Consider the following 19155-nt stretch of genomic DNA (forward strand, 5'->3'; position numbering starts at 1 on the left):
TGTTATCAAAAAATACAGCATTTGCTTCAGACTTCTCTCTTTTTCAACTGTGAAGCCAGTAATTTTCTTATAAAATATCAAGTCCTCTTGAGCACTGCAAGAATAGTACCAGACGGAAATGTTATCAACCAGCTCTGCTGTTCAAGTAATCTCTTATGTGAATGTGAAAAACACATTTTCAAGATTGAAGTGCTAACCCAAATTTACTGCTGCAATCTAATGTAAGATATTAGGCCTTTCATTATTTTAATTCAGGCTCCTGTTTAAACTTTGGGCTTGAATCAAACAGCTTTGTAAATGCTGTTGGTTATGCAGCTCTTTCTAGTATATTTTCCATAGAAAATGAGTAAACACATGCAGTGTTTATGCATCAGTTTTCAAGCTCTTTGCATTCCAGCTACTGGCACTATAAAAATGCATTAGTTTAATTGTTAAGATACTAGAATTTGCCCATTTAATTTCCCTGGTAAAAGATGAGACAGTTTGTAAGTGAATGGAAGGCTTTTAGCCAAAAACCTGTAAGGGTAAGAGGCTTTGGTTCTAGTCCATGGTCTTGGAAATTGGAAAAAGAGCTTTTTAAGGACTACTTAGAAAGAAATGATGGATATTGGTGCCATCTCTTAGTGTGGCAGCTGGAAAGTTTAATTATAGGCTGGGAAGTCAGTTAGGGATTAAGGAACGTGTTAGCAGAAGGGGTGAATGTTAATGACAGCTGTTTGCTGTAGGCTTCAGCGAGGCAAAGAACGTATAGAACACAAGCATAGGGACAAACATATGCTGGCTTTGGACATCTAAATACTCCAGGCCTTTGTGACTTGGCACATGACCAGTTTGTGTAAATTCATTTTACTACCTCACACATGTGGAGGAGGGAAAAATTCCTTCTTTCAATTTCAGAGTCCTCAGCACAGGGGAGCTTGTGTTCACAGTTGGAGAACAGCATCTGGGCCAGGGATAAATATAAACTGGGAGAGAAGCAAATACTCATATCCTCATTGGGAGAGTGGAATTGGCCTGAGAGAAGGGGATCCATACAATGAAAGGTTTGGGTTGAGGCCCTGACATCCACAAGCCTTGCACTGGCTTTGCTCTTGTCCCAAACAGGTCACTGCCTGTGCCTGCAAAGACCTGTGAACTAAAACAAGTTAGAAAACCCATGGCACGGAGTGTAGGGGTTGTAAGCACATTGTACCTTGTGTTGCAGAGCCACACCTGCAGTTTGAAGGAAACTCCAAATCCTTTTGCTTCTGAAAGTGATAGGGAAATAGTTCTGCATCTGTTCAGGGTACCCATAAATCCTGTTACAGGTCAGGCAGCACTGCTAAGCTTAAAAGCAGTGCAAAGAGCACTGTTAGAGCTAACACAGTGTTAAGGCCAAATCAGTCTTCCTGTTCTGTCATTTTCCTAGGTGCTCAGTTAAGGTTTTTTCATTCAAGTACACCAGTCTGTTCTGAAAATAGCTAAATTGCATTTTTTATTCTTCTGTGGCTTAGGTTTTTCACTATGTAAGTTTTATTTGAATGAAGAGGAGTTGGAAGGGATTTGTGCCAGACTTAAGCTTGCTAGGTGCATACATGTCTTAACAAGTCTGCTTTCTAACAAAAAACTGCTTTCTACAGTAACCAGATGTCATCCTCTGAGAGGACAGAGAATGATAACATAAGCCATCTTTTGAAAAAAACAAAAACCCCTCAAAATTATATTAAAAAAATCCCAAACCCAAGAAACAAACTTCCAAAGGCAACTCAAAAAACCTAACCAGCCCACAAAATCCAAACCAAAAATCCAGCCCTTTTGTTATGAAGAGTGTTTGAAACAGATGCACAATCATGGCTTGTTGGTGTTTCTACTCTTAGAGAAGTTTTTATGGGAGTTTTAAAATTGCCTTCTTATTCAGCCATAGTAGCAGACCTACTGTACCTTATAGACTGCTATGGCCACAGTATTAAGGGAATAAACTCAGAGAATCATCTTCTCCATTAAAATTGAAGTAATTTGAACATGTGCCTTATTTATAATAAAACTTGCAGGGCACAAAAATATATATAGTCTAATAAGCTGCAAAACTGTCTCCTATGAGACTTCGGGGTGTTGCAACACTGAGGTTGTTGCAAAAATAATTCAGTCTGTCTGCACTTACTTACATGTGACCAACCATAATGAACATATGGCTGTGGTATATAGGGTGGTACAGCTGAATGTTGAAAAATAACAAAAGGATCTTTAGAAAAACGTTGGAAGATTTTGGGTGCTTGCCAGTTTTGGTTACAGCTGGAACTGGGTGGTCGAGTGAGGGGGCTGATGGTGTCTTCTGTCCTTGGTGGCTTGAGTGGGTGCTGGGTGGGTGCAGTGACATATAGGGGTTGTGGGATCCCTCTCTGGCCCTGCTGCTTCCCACTCACTGAGGAGGGACAAAGGTATTTACACCTTTTGTTCTTGGAGGGTTTACAGTCCATGGGAAGCTGTCTGGCATTGGACAGAAAGTGCTTCATGTGCTATTTAAAATACTGAACAAGAATTCACAGCAGGAATTTCCTGTCGTCTGAAGTGTGAGCAGAGGAAGAGGAAAAAGGAAAAAACTCTAATAAAATGCATCTCACTTTGGGGGTGGTGAAGCTGCATACTTGAACCTGTGTCACTTAAGGTTATGTCAGTGCAGGTCAAGTGATGTGCTGATCTGCAGATGGAATAATAAGAAATAAAAATAATCCTTGTCTTTTTGGAGGCAGCACACTTTTACATGACTGTAAAAGATTATAAATGGGGTGTAGCAGGGAAGAGCCTCAAATGCATGTGTTTTGGAAGTTGTGCCCTTCATTGTGTGCTTGCATGGGAGCAAGAGAAGAAATCTCTAACTTTCTCATTCTGCAGGCTGCTGTGGTTTTCTGGGTAGTTTCAGTTTTGTTTTTGGTTCTGTTTTTTTTTTTTTGTTTCCAGTTGATTCTTCTCCCCTCCTCCCCCCACCCTTCTCACCCTCCCCCTTGGAAAACCCATCAATTGCAGCTGTAATTCTGAGGATTAGATGCAGTTCTGGGCAAATATGGTCCTGCTATGTTCCTGCTCTTATTTACTACTAATGGATTAGACAAAAAAGAAAGTCTCAGAACCCCACCCTGAAATATTGCAAGCTGCTTTTCTTCTTAAGAACTCCTAAATATCCAAGCCCACACTTGCATCCACTTAAGCCAGCTTGAACTAGCTTCTCTGCAAGTTTTCAGTTGTCTGAATGCCAGCCATTGTCTACCACTGGGTTGGAATGAAGCAGTATCCTATATTGGCCTGTCAGCTCTTTCTTGGCTTCATGTCCCCAAGGCACATTTACTGTCAGTACCAAAGGTAGGAAGAGAAGGTCTCCTTGGTGGTGTAATGTAGGCTGGGATTTTGTTCCCTCTTGAGAAACCAGTATTGAAGTTGTTCTTAAAATACATGTTAAAGGAATCAGCCTCGATCTCTCTCTTGATTTTTCCTTTTTTTTTTTTTTTAATTGGTGAGGCAGAGCATGTAGTTCATTTCATGAGTGTATTTTGATGCCCAGAATTAACCTGAAATTGCAGTCTTTCCTCACCATTTAACTTTTGGTTCAGTAAGGGTTGAGGCAAACATTTGCCAGCATACTCAAAGGAACATGACACTTCTGTTGCAAATAACTTTTCCCCAAAAGCACTGCTTGAATTGGAACAGTTTGGGCTCTGGCTTGCAGCCAAGGGTTCACCTAAGCATGTTACACGAAGTGACAGGTAGACAGAGGTAATACATATTTTAATGTGCTTGACTCAGCTAGAGACCACAAAATGAGGTAGACTAGACTTTCCTTTCCCAGCAGATGTGAGCTTGCTCTCAATTTATTAATAAGTTACAACACTGCCAGCAGTGCCCCTCAGGTTGCCTTAATGGCCCTGTGGCTCTTGAAAGTGGACAAGAGCACAGAGTTCCTGCCTTGTTTGGAAGGTGTTCTCAGCTCCTGTGAAACCATTGCAGCAAACGTGCTGGGTTTCAGCCTGACCAAATTTCTGATGCCCCCAAGACCTGTCAAGAAACTGGAGTGGTTATGTCAGCAATGAATGGAAACTATAGGTGAAATTGGAAATGTTTCCAATTGATACTCCTTATTATTTTAATAAATATGAGAGTATTGTGGCATTAATGTACTTTGGATACAGGGAGCTGCAGTTTTCTAACATAAATCATGTGCACTCTTGTCACTGAAACTAGATCTTGTAAGGTAATAAATCCTTTAATTTTTTGAATGATACCTGACAAAAGAGAAGGGACTGTGTAAGTATAATTTTTTAAAACAAAATCAATTAATATCTATCTGGTAAGTGGGGTTTTTTTTCCCTCACTTTTTGTTGAATAAAATGTAGCTAAGGTGGTTTTTATTCACTAGCGAGATCCATGGGCAGGAGTGTGGAGAAAACAGTGTGGGATTATGAATGGATCAAATGTTAAAACTATGTCAATAATTGTCATAATATGGTGAAAATATTGAACTCTTTACTAGCTGGAGTTATGAAGAGAAGTATTATTTTCAGACATAAATGCTATTTAGCATCAGTAAGGATCTTCAGCTGAAAGTAGGGTTTGGGTGCTTTGCTCTGGAAGGAGGTGAACTGATGGCAGAGAGAACAGAGGAGAGAAGAAAGAGCCTGAGAGAGAGCTAAAAATAGCACTTGCCAGAAGAGGAGACAGTGGACTGAGGGGCAAACAGCAGCTGTCTGCGAGCTGCAGAGCCGTGCTATGCATTCACTATTGTCAGGGTGAGGAGAACTCAGTCCATTTCTAGTGGGAAGAATTAGGGCAGCCATTTGGGACAATTTTCCTAAACAGTAATGCTAGGGAACCATTGCAATAAATGGCCTATGGGGAACATGTAAATTAAGCATTGTGGGATTCTAGTAGCAGGTGAAGTAAATATATGTCAGGTAGAGTTTAGACAAAGGGGGCTGGGAAAGGGACCACGGAGTATTCACTGGAGTCAGTGTGCAAGATGAGCTCCCTAATTAAGATCCAATATGTGTCTGATGTGCTTGTTTTGTGGTGGTGCTTTTGGCATGTTTGCTTGTCTGCATCCTCAAACAAAATGTGGTGGCTGCTGCTGGGATAATTAATGCCATTCTGGAGCTGGGAAAAGAGTGAGTTGGTTTCTTTCTTCTTTGCAAACCTTTAAAGCTATGATTCCTTGAGGGTGAAGTGTCTGTGGCCCCAGCTGTAAAACATGTGCATATAGTGAAGGTGACAGCAGAAGGGGCTGGAGCCCAGCTGCAGGGTACCACTTCCCTGGAGCATTCATGACATCCAGGGAGGGGGTGGATTACCTCATTCATTTTTTAGTTCAGATGTAATGGCCCTGTGAATATTGGCATGTAGTTTTGTGTCCCCACAGAAAACAGACTGCAGAGTGAGCAGAAGAGGGGAAGGAGAGGTGAAATGTGACTGTTGTTAATTTAGCTCCAGACATAGCTCTAGGAGAAGCTTGTGGTTGTTGAGTCATCATTTATGATGCTCTAGGGAGTAACTGTATTTTCTACACTACATGTTTATTAGTTCCTGAGAAGGCTGAGTTGTGCACTAAGGTATCAAAGTTGTTTGATACATTAAACTTTGAAATTATAAATGCCTTCTTGGGCAGATCTTTCCAGTAAAGAGTGAGACATTCACCCAGTTACCTTTCTTTTTTTTCCCTACCCAAATTAGCATATAGTGTGGAATGTGAATGAATTTTACATGCTGTGACCTGAAGGGTACTGAACAAAATGGATTGGCATAAAATGATCATTAGTTACAATGCACAGCAGTCCTTTGTCACTTGGTCAGAGAGTCTTGCACAGGGTCCTGCATAACATCAGGAGGAGATGGTAAAAGCCACTGTTAATGGACTTGTTTCACTGATTTGGGCACTTACCTCATTAGCACATGCGACAAGTTTGAAACTCAGCAGACTAAATAGGGTCTGGTATCAAAGTCTCTCACTTTGTTTCTGAATTATGGCATTCTCCCTTAAATTAAGGCAGATTGCAGTGACGGAATTCATTAGTGGTTTGTCTCTTTAAAAACTCACCATAATATTTAGCAAAGGTATGTTTAAAGAAAAGTATGTGGGGAAGGAAATAATTTAAGTTTTAAAATAATTTGTTCCAGAGTTTGGGAATTGCTGCACCTAGCTTAATTACCTTCACTTCTCCTCTCAAATTATCAACTTGATACAGAATGATATAGAATACATTTTTTTAAATTATCCTTTTAAGTGGTCACTTTCTATTGTGTAACCTAGATTTATGTGGCTTGCTTTTTTGAAACCCTAGTGATTTCAAAGCTGCAAAGAGCTTTTCTTTCTCTTTATGCTGTGAGAGTTCGTCCATTTTTTCTTATTCTTTTTTTTTTTTCTTTCATTTTTTTTCTTACTGCTGTCTTGTGGGGACACTTTAGGCCACCTGTCTGTCTCAATTGCTTCAACCCCTTCTGTCCTCTCTGAGCTGCTGTCATTTCTCTGTGTCTGAACTCCAAGAAGGTCATGTACATTGCAGAGGAATTGCCAGATCTGGTGACATCCATCTTCAGAGACAGCATAATCCAGTATAACACTGGGTCAGGAGTATATAATGTAATTACTATGGAGCTGTATGTGGAGCATTTCAGGGTTTAATAGGTAAAAAGGGTTAGAGCCTCTTTAAAGATAGCTATTATCTTTGTCAGGCTGTATTGGATGCTGGTCTGCAAATCCTTGTAGTTTGGTGTAGCTGCACAGATGGTGAAAGATTTTGGCTTTACTGGGGTGTTACATGAAGACACCAAGAGCTTGCTCTTAATTCCTTACAGAGCTGATCATGCAAAGGACTCTCAGGACTCAACTGGTGTGCATTGGAGCTGTGAACGTGCTTTGGAAGCATGTAACTAAAATGGTCTAAAGGACATAATCAAAGTGGGATTGGCTCTGGAAGAGAATCCTGCTTTCTGGCTAATTTTAAATGAGATCAGTGTACAGATGCCTGGACCCACCATAAATATACTTGTTTGTGTGTTTCTACTCTGACCAATTTGTTTCTGGAAATCCCTGCTGTCACACCATTCCTAGATTCTGGTTTGCATCCAACACATGATTTTACAGCTGGTGTCTGTGGGGCATTATGGCTGACTGCTGGTATGTGCATTTGAGTTTTGGGTGGGAGGAAATGTTGAGTTGCATTTTCAGAGATGCTGGGAGAATGTTTTTGCAGTGACAGTGCAACCTGGAGCACAAGTGTCATGGGCTAGCAGCTGGTGCCAATTGAACAGTACTTTTGTCATCTGTAGCAAGTAATTAAAACTCTGGGGAGCATGGATATCCCAGAAGAGTTTAGGTATAAGAACCCAGCTGTCTGATGCCATGGTTTGGTTGTTTAGGCTCCTAAGATTTTAATTTGTTTGGGGAGCCAGTGGTTTCCTTGATGCAGTGCTCCATAGTGGAAAGTCTTTTACTTGATATTGCAGGATGTTTTATACTCAAAACTGACATGAATTCCCAGGAGATTAAAATCTAAATATGAATTGAATTATCAATTTCAGAAAAACAAAAGCTATTATGACCAAAAACACTCTGATGCCTCACCATCAAGCCACTGCATCTGACACATTGAGCACCTTCAAAAGTTGAAACACAGGGTGTAAAATTAGTGTAAATTAGTAAAGAGAAAGGAACAAAAGGAAAAGAGAAAGGTGAAGTAGGAGTACTTTTGTCCCCATGCCTCAGCATGATGACTCTCAACACAGAGAGCTGTCTTTATTTAACTGGAACACAACATAAATTCAGGGTGGTTCTTCTGCATTTTTTTAACTGCCTGTGACTTCTTTCTTCCTTTTGCACCCACCTGAATTTTTGAAGTTTTTTCAATTTTTTTGATCCAGCATTGAGGGACACCTGGAGCTTCTAGTGATGGAGAGCAAGCACTGCTCTGGGATGTTGTGGGGGAAGCCACTGCTCAAGCATCCTGCCTTGCATGACCCAGGTCAGACATCTGCCTCTGAGAAGAAATGATTCATGACCCCCTTGAAAAACTGCTGTTAAAATGCTCAGTTCTGGGGAGGTTTATGGAAAACCTGCTGAAGCTGAGCATGCTGCAGGGCAGCAGTGCCTGTCAGCCTGTACCAGGGCTGGGAGCTGGGAGCAGAGCTTGCAGCCTCAGTGCTGATCTGTGTCTTGCTGAGATGGAGCACTGGTGGACACTGGAAATGGCTGTGGCCAAGAGGCATTAGGCAACTGGCTGCAAAATGTCTGTCTTCCTTTCTTCTGTCTCTGAACCACACTGGATTGGAAAAAAGGATACAAAAACATAACAGTGAATTTCCTTCAAACCATAAAAATGGGGTGAAAATACCCAGTTACTGAAAAAAAAAAACCCAAATGCACCCAAACAAAAAAAGATTATACTGCTGTATTGCTTTTACAAGTAATAAGCTAGGGAGGGTTTAATTTATCAGCAAGCAGTCCTTTGTGACTTTTCCAAGCACTATTCAGTAAAATAAAGCAAAAAACAAGTGGTTTCATTGCTGGATTCTAATTAATAAGATAAATCAGAAAATCTGAGGTGATATTTTTAAATTACAGTTCAGATTTTCTTTTACTTCATAGGCTCTTCCATCACCATTCCATCATGATCTGGAATGATAAATGTCTGGTCAGAGAGAGTCAGAAGCCCCTGGAGGAGTTGGGTTTGATGCTCTGATTTGTACCTTGTCTGTCTGATTCTCTTGTTTCTGTGAGGTTAGGCAGGTCATGGGCTGGGAGCACAGTCTATTTAGGTACTATATGAGACAAAAAATATTGTTCACAGGTGTTACAGTATTTTGGCCTGAGGGTAGTGTGATAATGCAGCACACCTGCCATGTGTCAGCAACCCCGTGCAAATCTTTTTTTCTTTTTTTTTTAAGTTTGAATTGGTTCTATTTTCTGCTCAATATAACAGAATATGAACTTTAATGATGTGATACCTGAAGCACACTCAGCTTCTGTGACATTAAATGCAACTTTTAAATAGTGAATGGTGCAGAGGGAGCCCCATGTGAACATTTGGCTCCAGAAAAATTTAAAAAGGTCAAAACCTCATGTAAATGTAACCCAAGTAATCAAAATCACTTGTTTGTAGAAAATCAGCCTGTGCCATTGAGGGCTGTTTCTTCCCTTTTTAGTTTCTGAATGAAGTATTTATCAATTGGTTGTAATCAAACAACAGGCAGTTTTGCTGTGGTTTTTGTTTCTTGCCAAGACTTTTTTAGTGAAATGTGGAACTAGGGAGTGAAGTTGGGTGTGTTTCTACACGATTCTCTCATGACCAGCATCTGTGGGATGTTGCTGTATTCTCCATTATAGGTTTCTACATTTCCCTTTCCTCCTCCTCACATCTGCCTCTTTCCTGTAATTCCCTGTTGTTTCCCACTGCACAGATTGACTAAGTTATTTGTGCATTATTTCTGGTTCCCATTACCTTCCTGCAGTGCAGTATTCGTGCAAATTGAAGCTTTTTCAGGAGTGGACTGTTTGCTGAAGTCTGTTATAAGCAGCAGTTTATTGTGTTTCTCAGGAGTTCTGCTTTCACCTTTTGGGTTATCTTTGTAGTGGAACCTGTTTTTTTTTTTGTTTTTTTTTTTTTTGTTTTTTTTTTTTTAATGAATAAATCAACTGTCAGGTTTGGGTTAAATTGTGCACTTCTGTAGTTAACACCCAGCACTCTCGAGGGGTGTGTACTTGCCAGCTTGTGTACGTGAGCTCTTCCAGACAGGAGCTGTCTGCAGGAGCCAGTAGGGTGTGGCTGTGATCAATTCTGCTTTTTTGGAGGGGGGAAGAGCCAGCCTTCACTCTGGATGTAGTTGCAGCAGCAACTGCACCCCATGCCTGGAGACCTGAACAGATAAATTCTTCTGCTGGTAAATTCATGTTTGCCCCTGGGGAAAGCTGCCTGGATCAGCAGGACAGGAAAGAATGATCCAAAATATGTTATGATGGCCTGATTTTTCTTCTCCTATTCAGAAATTAGGGTAGCCTTAGGGTGCTCTAGGTGTTATGACCTCCAAAAGGTGATCTGAAACCTTGAGTGCAAGTGGGGCTGCAGAAATGGCAGTGATTCTGGGCATTATTGCTGTGTGAAGCCCCCCATTCAGAGAGCAAAGCAGACCTAGGTAATTTTATTGACTCTTAGAAATTAAAGGAAAACAGGAGATAAAGATGTCACCCTGTGCATCCAGGTGCTCTGAAACAGAAGCGAATATATGCATTTTGTGAATTTAGGGCTGTCAACCCAAGTGGAAGGGGTAGTAAAATACAAAAAAGTCTTAAAATCTTATGCTTTATAAAGTTGCAAATAGAGAATTTTGTTGTTGCTTTTTTATCAGTATGTAAGTGTCCCCATGATGACTCCACACAGCTATAGATAACCTCTTCTTGACTGTCATTATAGTTGATATGCTGTCTACTCTAAATCCCACTTGATGCCAATCAAGTTCTTGCTCCACTAGCAAATGCTTGATTACTTTCTGTCTGCAAGAAGCTTGAATGCATTGCAAGGCTCTTGTCAGCCCCTACTTCTATTCCCTTTCCCAGAGTAAACAAATCCAGCTCCTTAAATGTTTTTCCACTGGTCACATTTTTTAAAGCTGGTATTGTTCTTCCTATTCCCTTCTTGACATTCTTTAATGCATATTTAAAAAAAAATTAATCCCAAACTTAAATATGATATGCTGTATACCTCTCCCTGGTGCTGCAGAAGGCAGAACACCTCCCTCATTATATCCCACAGAAATTCATCAGACCCTTATGCTGCTTCATTCCTGCTAACCCACATCTTCCTCATCACTTTTCACTTCTGAGGTCCCCACTGCTGCTATCATTACTCTTATAGCTATGTAGTCAGATTCAGCACATACATGGTTTTCCTTCAGATTGCTTTGCTCGTCTTTAAATCAGGTGAGGATGCCAGTGGTGTATCCCAACCTCATCAGTGTGATACTGGGCATGGATTAGGCACTCTCCCATCTTCCACTAATCTTCAAATAACTGTGATTCCTGAAATCAATAAGTTTTTGCAGGTTGTCATCATGGTGCTGATAACTTTAGGCTATGTAGGCTAGGGTTTGGGTTTTTTAAATCAGTTCTACACCTTTCTACTCCCCATGTTTCCTTTTTTTTTTTTTTTTCTTTTGTGATAACATAAGCTATTTCTGTAGTTCACTCATGAAAAAGTCATGTGAGGCTGTTTTAAAAGCCTTTCTAAAGATAGGCTCTGTCATCTGTAGTACTCTACTTCCTTTTTATCAGCTGGGACAGATGCCCTGTCAGAGAGAGTGAGAGAGGCATTACTCTAGTTTGACATGACTTTTTGATACGTTCGTGTTGGCCATTTGTTGTGGTTTGTTTCTAATCTCATTATTTTTACAGGATTAGAAATCCTTTAGTAGTGTGCTCTAGTAACTTTGGTATTAGAAGTACTCTGACTTTTCTGCTCCCACTTTCCTTTGTAAGACTGGATGCAGTGTTGGGTGTTTGCATTTCTTTTAGACTTTACCTGGCCTCTATGGCATCTGCATAGCAGTGGTTAATGGTTTAAAGATGATTGATGGTGGTTCCCCAAGCACTATAGGGACATTTTCAGTGCTCCTGCTAACTTGGAACCACTTGGCTGACTCATGTGTTTGCTGTATTCTTCCCTTGTTCCATCCAACCTGAACTTGCACATCCTTTGTGTCAAGTGAAATATGCCCCCACTATCTGGTCCCAGCCAGCTGCTGTGAAATGAGGCACTGGAGAATTCATCCTTTCTCATGTTTTGTAACATTATAATGTATTTATAGAGACTGTCTTCTTATTGTTTGCCACATCTCTTGGTTAATTCTGAGTCACTTGGCGTCCTCTAGTCTTCCTTTCTCTTTTTATCTTCATCCCTAAGTCATGTATCTCTGGTTCTGCTTTGGTGTACAGTCCCTTTTTGATATATTCCTCCCCTTCCCAGGTCCTTTCAAAGCTTCTGGCAGTTTCTATCCCCAGGCTTGCTAGCTGAAGTTTCTCCAGAAACACTCGGCTGCAGTTTCATTTCATGGCAGTGCTGCCAAGGGGTGCATGTGTGCCTGGGATGAGAGTTTTGGGTCCTGACAGGTAACTCAGGTTTGCAGTTCCCTTTTTAGCCCCTTTGAAAGGTGTGTCTGGTGGTTTTAAGGTACCTTCTCCATCTCCTCCAGATTACATTACTACTTCCTTTAGCCTTCATCAAGAAACTCTAAAGAAATCTGTATCATCCACCTTGCTGGAAAGCCAAACAAGTATTTTAGATCATGCTATATCTTGCAACACCTCAACCAGCTTTTTTTATTATTGCTGATTAGCACTTCCCTGCCCTCCCTGCAGTCTCCCTCCTGCCTCTGTGCTTGGGCCCACATCCTCTGCCACCAGATTTGTCAAATCATTTGGCCTGGAGCACTCTCTGCTGGCACCATGGCAGCTCATCTGGATGCTTAGCACCTTTTCTCCACTGGTTTTATCTTGTCTCTTTTGTTATTACTTTTTAGACTTGGGGGCCCTGTGCCAGGTGTTTGTGGCTTGGGTACCTCCTGCTTGTGAGGGTAAAACATCCACATTAAAGAGGATCAGCAAAAAATGATCATTTTCCTGAAAAGGAACCCAACTGGAATGAACTGAGCTCAGGTTCAGGCAGTTTGATGAAAACAGTTTGTATTTCAAGCTTAGAAGTTGGTGTTCTGGCATGTAGTTTTTTCCTGAAACATATATTGGCATTTCTGTCAGTGCTCATTGCAGCAATATTGTTCTCCATATGCTCTTCTCATCAGCATCTCATCATTATTGGATAAATATGTCTCTCATTATGCAGAACATTATTTTTGAAGTATGGAATCATTATTTTGTTACATAATTTCCAAATTTGGACCTTTGCAAAGATTTATAACAATCTTCAAGAATTACTGTAATTAAAGGAGAACTTTCTACAAAGAGAATTAATTAGATCAAAGAAGCATTTAAATGTAAATCATTAATCCATGCATTACAGGAAATAGTTAGTGGCTATGTATAGTTCATTTAATTATACTTGGTTCAATTTTGTTTTCTCATTACATCACAATTTATTCGGAATTAATTTGCAATTTCTTGTCTAGTATGACTTCTGTTTGCTGAATATAGCAGACATTTTCACTAGCATGTATTTATATATAAATAAAGGTTTATTAATGACTGCAGCATTAATGAAACTGTGGACTTTGCTGTCAATTAGCTGTGAATTTTGTTGCTCTGTGGATGCAGCTCTGTGCTCTGAAAATGAGAGGTAGAGTGTCAAGTTTTTGAATGTATGAATTTATACAGTGGACTGGGGCTGTCACTTGCTGCAGGTGACACGGAGGACAACATGGTTCTGCTTCCTTTATGGAGAAAAGTAAATAAGGTTCTCTAAGTTTATAGTGAGTCATTGGTGATGGAAATGGGAATCTCCCAAGCTGCAATGGATAGATAGCTGAAGGTCCAGGTGTTGTGTCAGGTTTTAGGATGTAGGGGTTTTGCATAAGTGGTTTGCAGGTTTTGTAATACTTATGTAATGTCTTCATGTAGTGTGAGGGTAGAAAAAGATTTATTTTTTGTGTCTTGGTCCATGTCATATGTAAAATTATTATAGAATGCCACGTTGATTTTTTGAAGTTGTTCCAATACTTTGATAGCATATTAGTATCTCTATTCCCTTACCCATTGTCAGCAGCACTAAAACACTGACATTTTAATATTTTACTGATATTTTTATTTTACGCTGCTGAAATTACATGCATTTTTAACTTAAATTTTTAGTAATAGATTAGAATAAGCTAGTTTTGGGCTTCCCCTCTCCCCCCCTGCTCCTCCCTTTAATAAAAAGAATTTTCATTCTGATTTTCATTCTGCAGCCAAATGTACTTTTGCCTCAGACTATCCAGTAATAGCAGCATCTGTGTTAAGTTTGGAATCAGCTAATCTTTTGGAATCTTTGAATACTGGGTTGTAAGCCAAAGCATAGCTATCCAAGAGCACATCTGGCTTGCATAGTATTACCTCATTTGTATAAGGTAGTGCTCCCAGTTTCTCTTTATTGCTTGATTTTCTCTTTGCTGGAAAAGGGAATTTGATACAGAGGCTGTGCTGGCAACAGAAAAAGTTTAAGAAACTTGAGTGCTTTCTTTCTTCCTGTGCTGAAATTCAGATTAGAAATCATGGTTTTGGTACATAGCCAGTTATAGTAAATAAACTAATCAAATAAAAATAAGGAATTCTCAGCCAGCTGCGTGCTTGATAAATGTTTAGGTGCTACCAGCTATTCTGTCAGGTTTGCTGCATACAAACAAAGGTAGAGTAATATTTATGTTGGTAAATTTCTTAAGATTACTGTTATTTCTTTCAATAAGAGAAATTGCCTCTTCCTAGGAGGATTGTTGTGCTACTTATAACAAATGAAATGCTGTCAGAGTTCATGTGGATAAGCAGCTGTTTGCTGAGGGAGGCAAAGCAAGTTATTGGTTTGCACTGAGAGAGCAATGTTGTTTTCTGCCTTGTAATTTAGGTATTTTCAACCCGCGCTAGATGGAAGGAGATAAATTTAAAAATGCTCTCATCTGAGGAGTTTGTAAGCAATGAGATTTGCTATGTTTTTGCATTGCTTCTGTTGACACCTGGAAGAGAACAGTGTGAGAAGAACAGTATTTTGTTCTCAGTGTTTGTTACTAAATGTGTTGCGTGGATGGGGAAATAAAGACATTTGCAGTCGGGCAACCTTTGGTTAATTAAATCCATCTGCTCTCTGACTAATGATGGTAATATTGTATCCAGAGAATCTCTTACACTGAAAGATTTGATAAAGCACAGAAAGTTTTCTAATAAAGCTCTCCTAAGGCTGGTTAGAACTCACGGAACTGTTGAGAAAACCAGTTACTCTTAGAGAGTAACTCAGTGTTATAAGGCTATGCTCCATGCAAGAATGTCCCAGAAGAATATAAGAACCACATTTGTTGTTCCCTGAGATCCAAAATTATAACTGGCAGGAAAAGTAAAACTTGTTTACATCTCATACTACATGAAGTTGTGGTTTATGAGGCTAATCTAAATCTGTTTCCATGTTTGCAAGCAGACAGGATACAAATGTTCATTAGGAAAGAACACAGGGTTCAAAAATGAGCTTTCAGAGGCATGGTGGTGGCAGCTGAAAGGAGGTAGTATTGGCTGGCATCCTGATCCTATAGAGAATAATACCTCTTTCTAAACAGCAAGGATGATAGTTACTTTTCATTTACACTGCTGTAAGTAATATCGACAGGGGGAAAAATGTATTACAACTTACTATATGCATTACCCTTAGTATTGGTCATAGATGCTCTTTCATATTTTTTGAGCAATGATTTTTGTAGCTGTAAGTTAGGTTTTGGTAACTTCCTAATTCATAGTTTCTGGAAAAGAAAACAACACATGTATTGAGTTTATTTAAATAATTATTTTATTAATTTGCATTTCATGTCCTCAAACACTTGTACAAAACAGTGTGGGGCAGGCAGGGGTAAACTAGAGACATTTGTGGAGACCTGAGTGCTTTTAAAGGCAAATATTATGAGTGTTATGAAGAATATTATGAAGAATAATTTATTTCATATTGAGTTGACAGATGGGTAAAGCAAAACTGAGAGATTAAAATTGCTGTTCAATTTAATGTTTAAAGCATACAAAAAATAATGGCTTAGGAGAATTGAACATGGAGGATGGGTTTGCATGATCTGCATTGGAGGAACTTTTTCAGGCTTCCTTCGCAGCAAGTTGAAGTCATTCTAGTATGTGATTTATCTCAGCTTAAAGCAGGAATTTAAAATAGGTCAGATGAATCCCTCTCTGAAACGTCTGTTTTTCTGCTCCTCATTTAAAGTGACCATCTCAGACACAGACAGCTGAAGTTTGATTAAATGAACTCCTTCCTCGCCGTCACATTTTAAGACTCAAGTTAATTATTGCATTTTGTAGATGTTAAAGACAATTTGTTAAATAACACATTTTGAAAAGTGTTTTTTTTACAGTTGTGCCAGTTTGAGTGTAGAAAATTATGCTGTGTTTCTAAACAAGTGTGTCACATGTTAGTACCTTGAAAATGTGGCCTGAAGCATAAATCTGCCATGTATGCTTTCTAGTTCTGCTTCTCTCTCGTGCTGTTTTGGCTGGCAGGGGGTGGGAACAGACACCCCCTTCTCACACACAGTGCAGGAGCTGAGCACAGGCTGAATGCTGTGACTTGCTCTGCTCTGCAGAGACATGTATTCACTGGAGAGCTCAGCCTTCAAATACACAAGGGAGTTTGAAAATAGTCATTGGCCTCGTTTTAAACATTTTCAGTCAAGCAATTTAGCTTATCAAACATTTAAGTGAAGAAAAAGAGAAAGATTTTTACTTTTTTAATATTCTATAGTAAACTTGCTTCTACTAGTAAGCATTGTAGTGTAAGCTCGGTGATCATAGTGACTTCCTGGAAGGTGAATTAGCAGATGTATATTTTGTGGAAACACCTATAATTACACAGTAGCCATGGTTACCAGGTTAAAGAAATCATGTCCTGATGACTAACATAATAGATTGCAGCAGACTGGTTTGCCTTCAAGTTGCTTAGTAGCAGAATACTCAAGAATAAGTTTGTGGGGTCTGAGAACATATGAGTAACAAACATAAAAACACACTCCCTTTCCTGAACAGACACAGTCTGCTTTTACAAATCCTTGTTTTGATACAGATCAGTTTGTTTTTTTTTTTAATTTGGAGTTTGCTTGTATTTAGATTGAGCTTGGGGTGCCAACCACATATTTGCAACAAATCTATTTAATTGAAGTAGTTAAAATTTTGAATGAATATTGCTAATATTTTCATTTTTATTTTGTACTGAACAAAGTTAAATGCAAACATAGGTTTTTCACGTTCAAGGAAAGTTGTATTCCCTTCAGTGGAAATCTAACACTTGCAATGACTTAATGGAAGTCTTTATGCTTTCTTTTGGATGCTCTAGCACTTAGAAAGAAATGACAGAAGTGTAGATGAAGTCAAGTGGAAAGGACAGAGCTGAGTTTAAGGGCAATTGTATGTTTGCATTGTTGTTGGTGGACCCGTTTCAGATGTTTCTAGTATGTATAGAATCATTGAATCTTTTAGGTTGGAAAAGACCTCAAAGATCATCTAGTTCAGCCATTAATATATTGCTTGGAAACATCAAAAGTACTTGAGTACATTTCCAAAAGGGAGTGCAGATGCTGAAGAGCTTAAATCATGTTTATTTCAATGTGAAGGACAAAAGATTTAATGTTTCAAGTTTCCACATGGTTTAGAAACCCAAACTCCACTGGGTTTTGTTAGATTTAAAGCCCAATGTACTATTCTCCCATTATGAATTATGAACTACATATTCTGTATGTAACTTGTGCCTAAGTCCTATAATGTCTGTGTATTTCTATGCAGAATAAGATTTTTTGGCAACATGTTTTTTCCCTAGAGTGTGGATGCATTTAGACCTGGTCTTTTGCACCAGGGAAGCTTTCCTTGGGATCCTGGTTGGGCTTGTGTGATAGGCACTTAAGTTTCAAAGGCTGAGGATATTAATACTAAAACTATCTGATCTGTCTTCATTTTGTGTGCCTAGCTTACAAATTCACAGCTCTGAGATTGTACTCAGTAGGTCTGCTCACCCTGTCTTGCAGAATAACCAACCATGACTACAGAATCAGGATCAGACTCGGAGTCCAAGGATAAAGAGCAGGATCAGGAGGAGAGCCCTGCTCAGGAAGGGGCGGCAGAGACCCAGCCACAGGACCAGCAGCAGCAGCCAGAGCAGCAGCAGCCAGAGCAGCAGCAGCAGCCGAGTGAAGAACAAACCGCACTCGAGCAGTTCTCGGCTGTGGCAGCACACAGCACGCCAGTGAGAAAGGAGCAGGTAAGGCAGCCCCTACACACACTCCCTGCACTCTGTACCCACTACTGCTCCTGGGAAATAACCATCCTGGCACCTCAGGAGTGCAAATGTATACTCAGATACGTGGAAGGATGTCTGATGGGATGCTGTAGATCTGGGCTGGTCTGTCTCTTGCATCTAAAGAAAAATAGTTCTCGTGCAGAATGTTTTCAAATTCTCAGCAGGTATTTCTGTGCTTAAATGGGAGGGCAGTCTCATTAACTAAGCAGGAAGCATCTTCGACCTTGCATTTGCATTAGATAGCAAATAGTGTCAGTTTTTATGAAGCTGAAAATGTTTTCAGAGTTCATTTCTTTTGACACCTGCTGAACACTGATTTCATGCTTGCTTGTCTGATGTGTGAGCCATGAAGAATCTGTGGTCCCTAAGTTTCTCGTGGGTCTGAAATGACTGCATTATAATTACTTGAGCTATTCCTGTAATAGGTTTCAGAGGAGCTATTGCGTGCTTTTCCATTTAGTTCATTGTTGCACTTATTAAATTTGTGGAAGCTGCTTTCTTTTTTCCGTTAATAATTTCCAGTCAATAGGATTAACAGGCATTTTTCTTCATGGACAAGTGACACACAATTAATGAGGTACCTGCAAATCGCTTCCCTTAGCTCCATAAGGTTATGACCCTCATCTAATCACATTTACCTTTGGAAAGTGGAATAAGCCAGTCTAGCTCCTCCTCTCCTCCATCCTTTTAAAAATTCTGTCTGCTTGATGTGGGCTCCTGTTCTTTTACTTGGTTAGGGTAGACAATGCTAGTGGAGCAGTTTTGATTTCTCAAACAGACCAGAAGTTTCCTGTATTTAGTTTGGGGAAAAGAAGCAAAGCTGCTTGTCCAAAAGAGATAGGTGTTGAATAAATTGGTCATTGATTAAAAGTGTAATTCTATCAGTCTTAGGCATAAGTATTATTATTTATATAGTTGTTTTTTGAGACATCTTCAGTAATCCTTCCATTTCAAGTTTCTTTTTGTGTTAAAAATGTAAAACAAATAAACAATTGCAACAACAACAAAAAACTCCAGAGTGTAAAATAAACCCAACCCCAAAATGACATTGCACACAACCCCCCCACCCCCGATTTAGATACCATGTGTTTAGAGGTGTGAGGTGCTGTCATGAGCTGCATGATCCCTTCCTTTCCCAAGTGAGCTGGTTTCTGTAGAAGGCAAGATAGAGAAA

General features: G+C 39.7%; 1 protein-coding gene across 29 annotated transcripts in view; it reads left to right on the forward strand.

Annotated features, from left to right (window-relative positions):
* The window catches only part of EPB41L3 (erythrocyte membrane protein band 4.1 like 3), a 138502-nt gene that overhangs the window by 57984 nt on the left and 61363 nt on the right, over window positions 1-19155 (forward strand). For 17 of the 29 annotated variants that reach the window (XM_079300736.1, XM_079300720.1, XM_079300733.1 and 14 more), the window contains exon 2: window positions 17710-17942. In XM_079300736.1, coding sequence (XP_079156862.1) covers window positions 17721-17942 — 222 coding nt within the window. In that variant the 5' untranslated portion in view covers window positions 17710-17720. The remainder of the gene's footprint in view (window positions 1-17709; window positions 17943-19155) is intronic. The other 12 variants (XM_079300714.1, XM_079300713.1, XM_079300725.1 and 9 more) reach the window with 1 other exon arrangement.

The sequence above is a fragment of the Erithacus rubecula genome (assembly GCF_903797595.1).
Source record: "Erithacus rubecula genome assembly, chromosome: 3".
NCBI lineage: Eukaryota > Metazoa > Chordata > Aves > Passeriformes > Muscicapidae > Erithacus > Erithacus rubecula.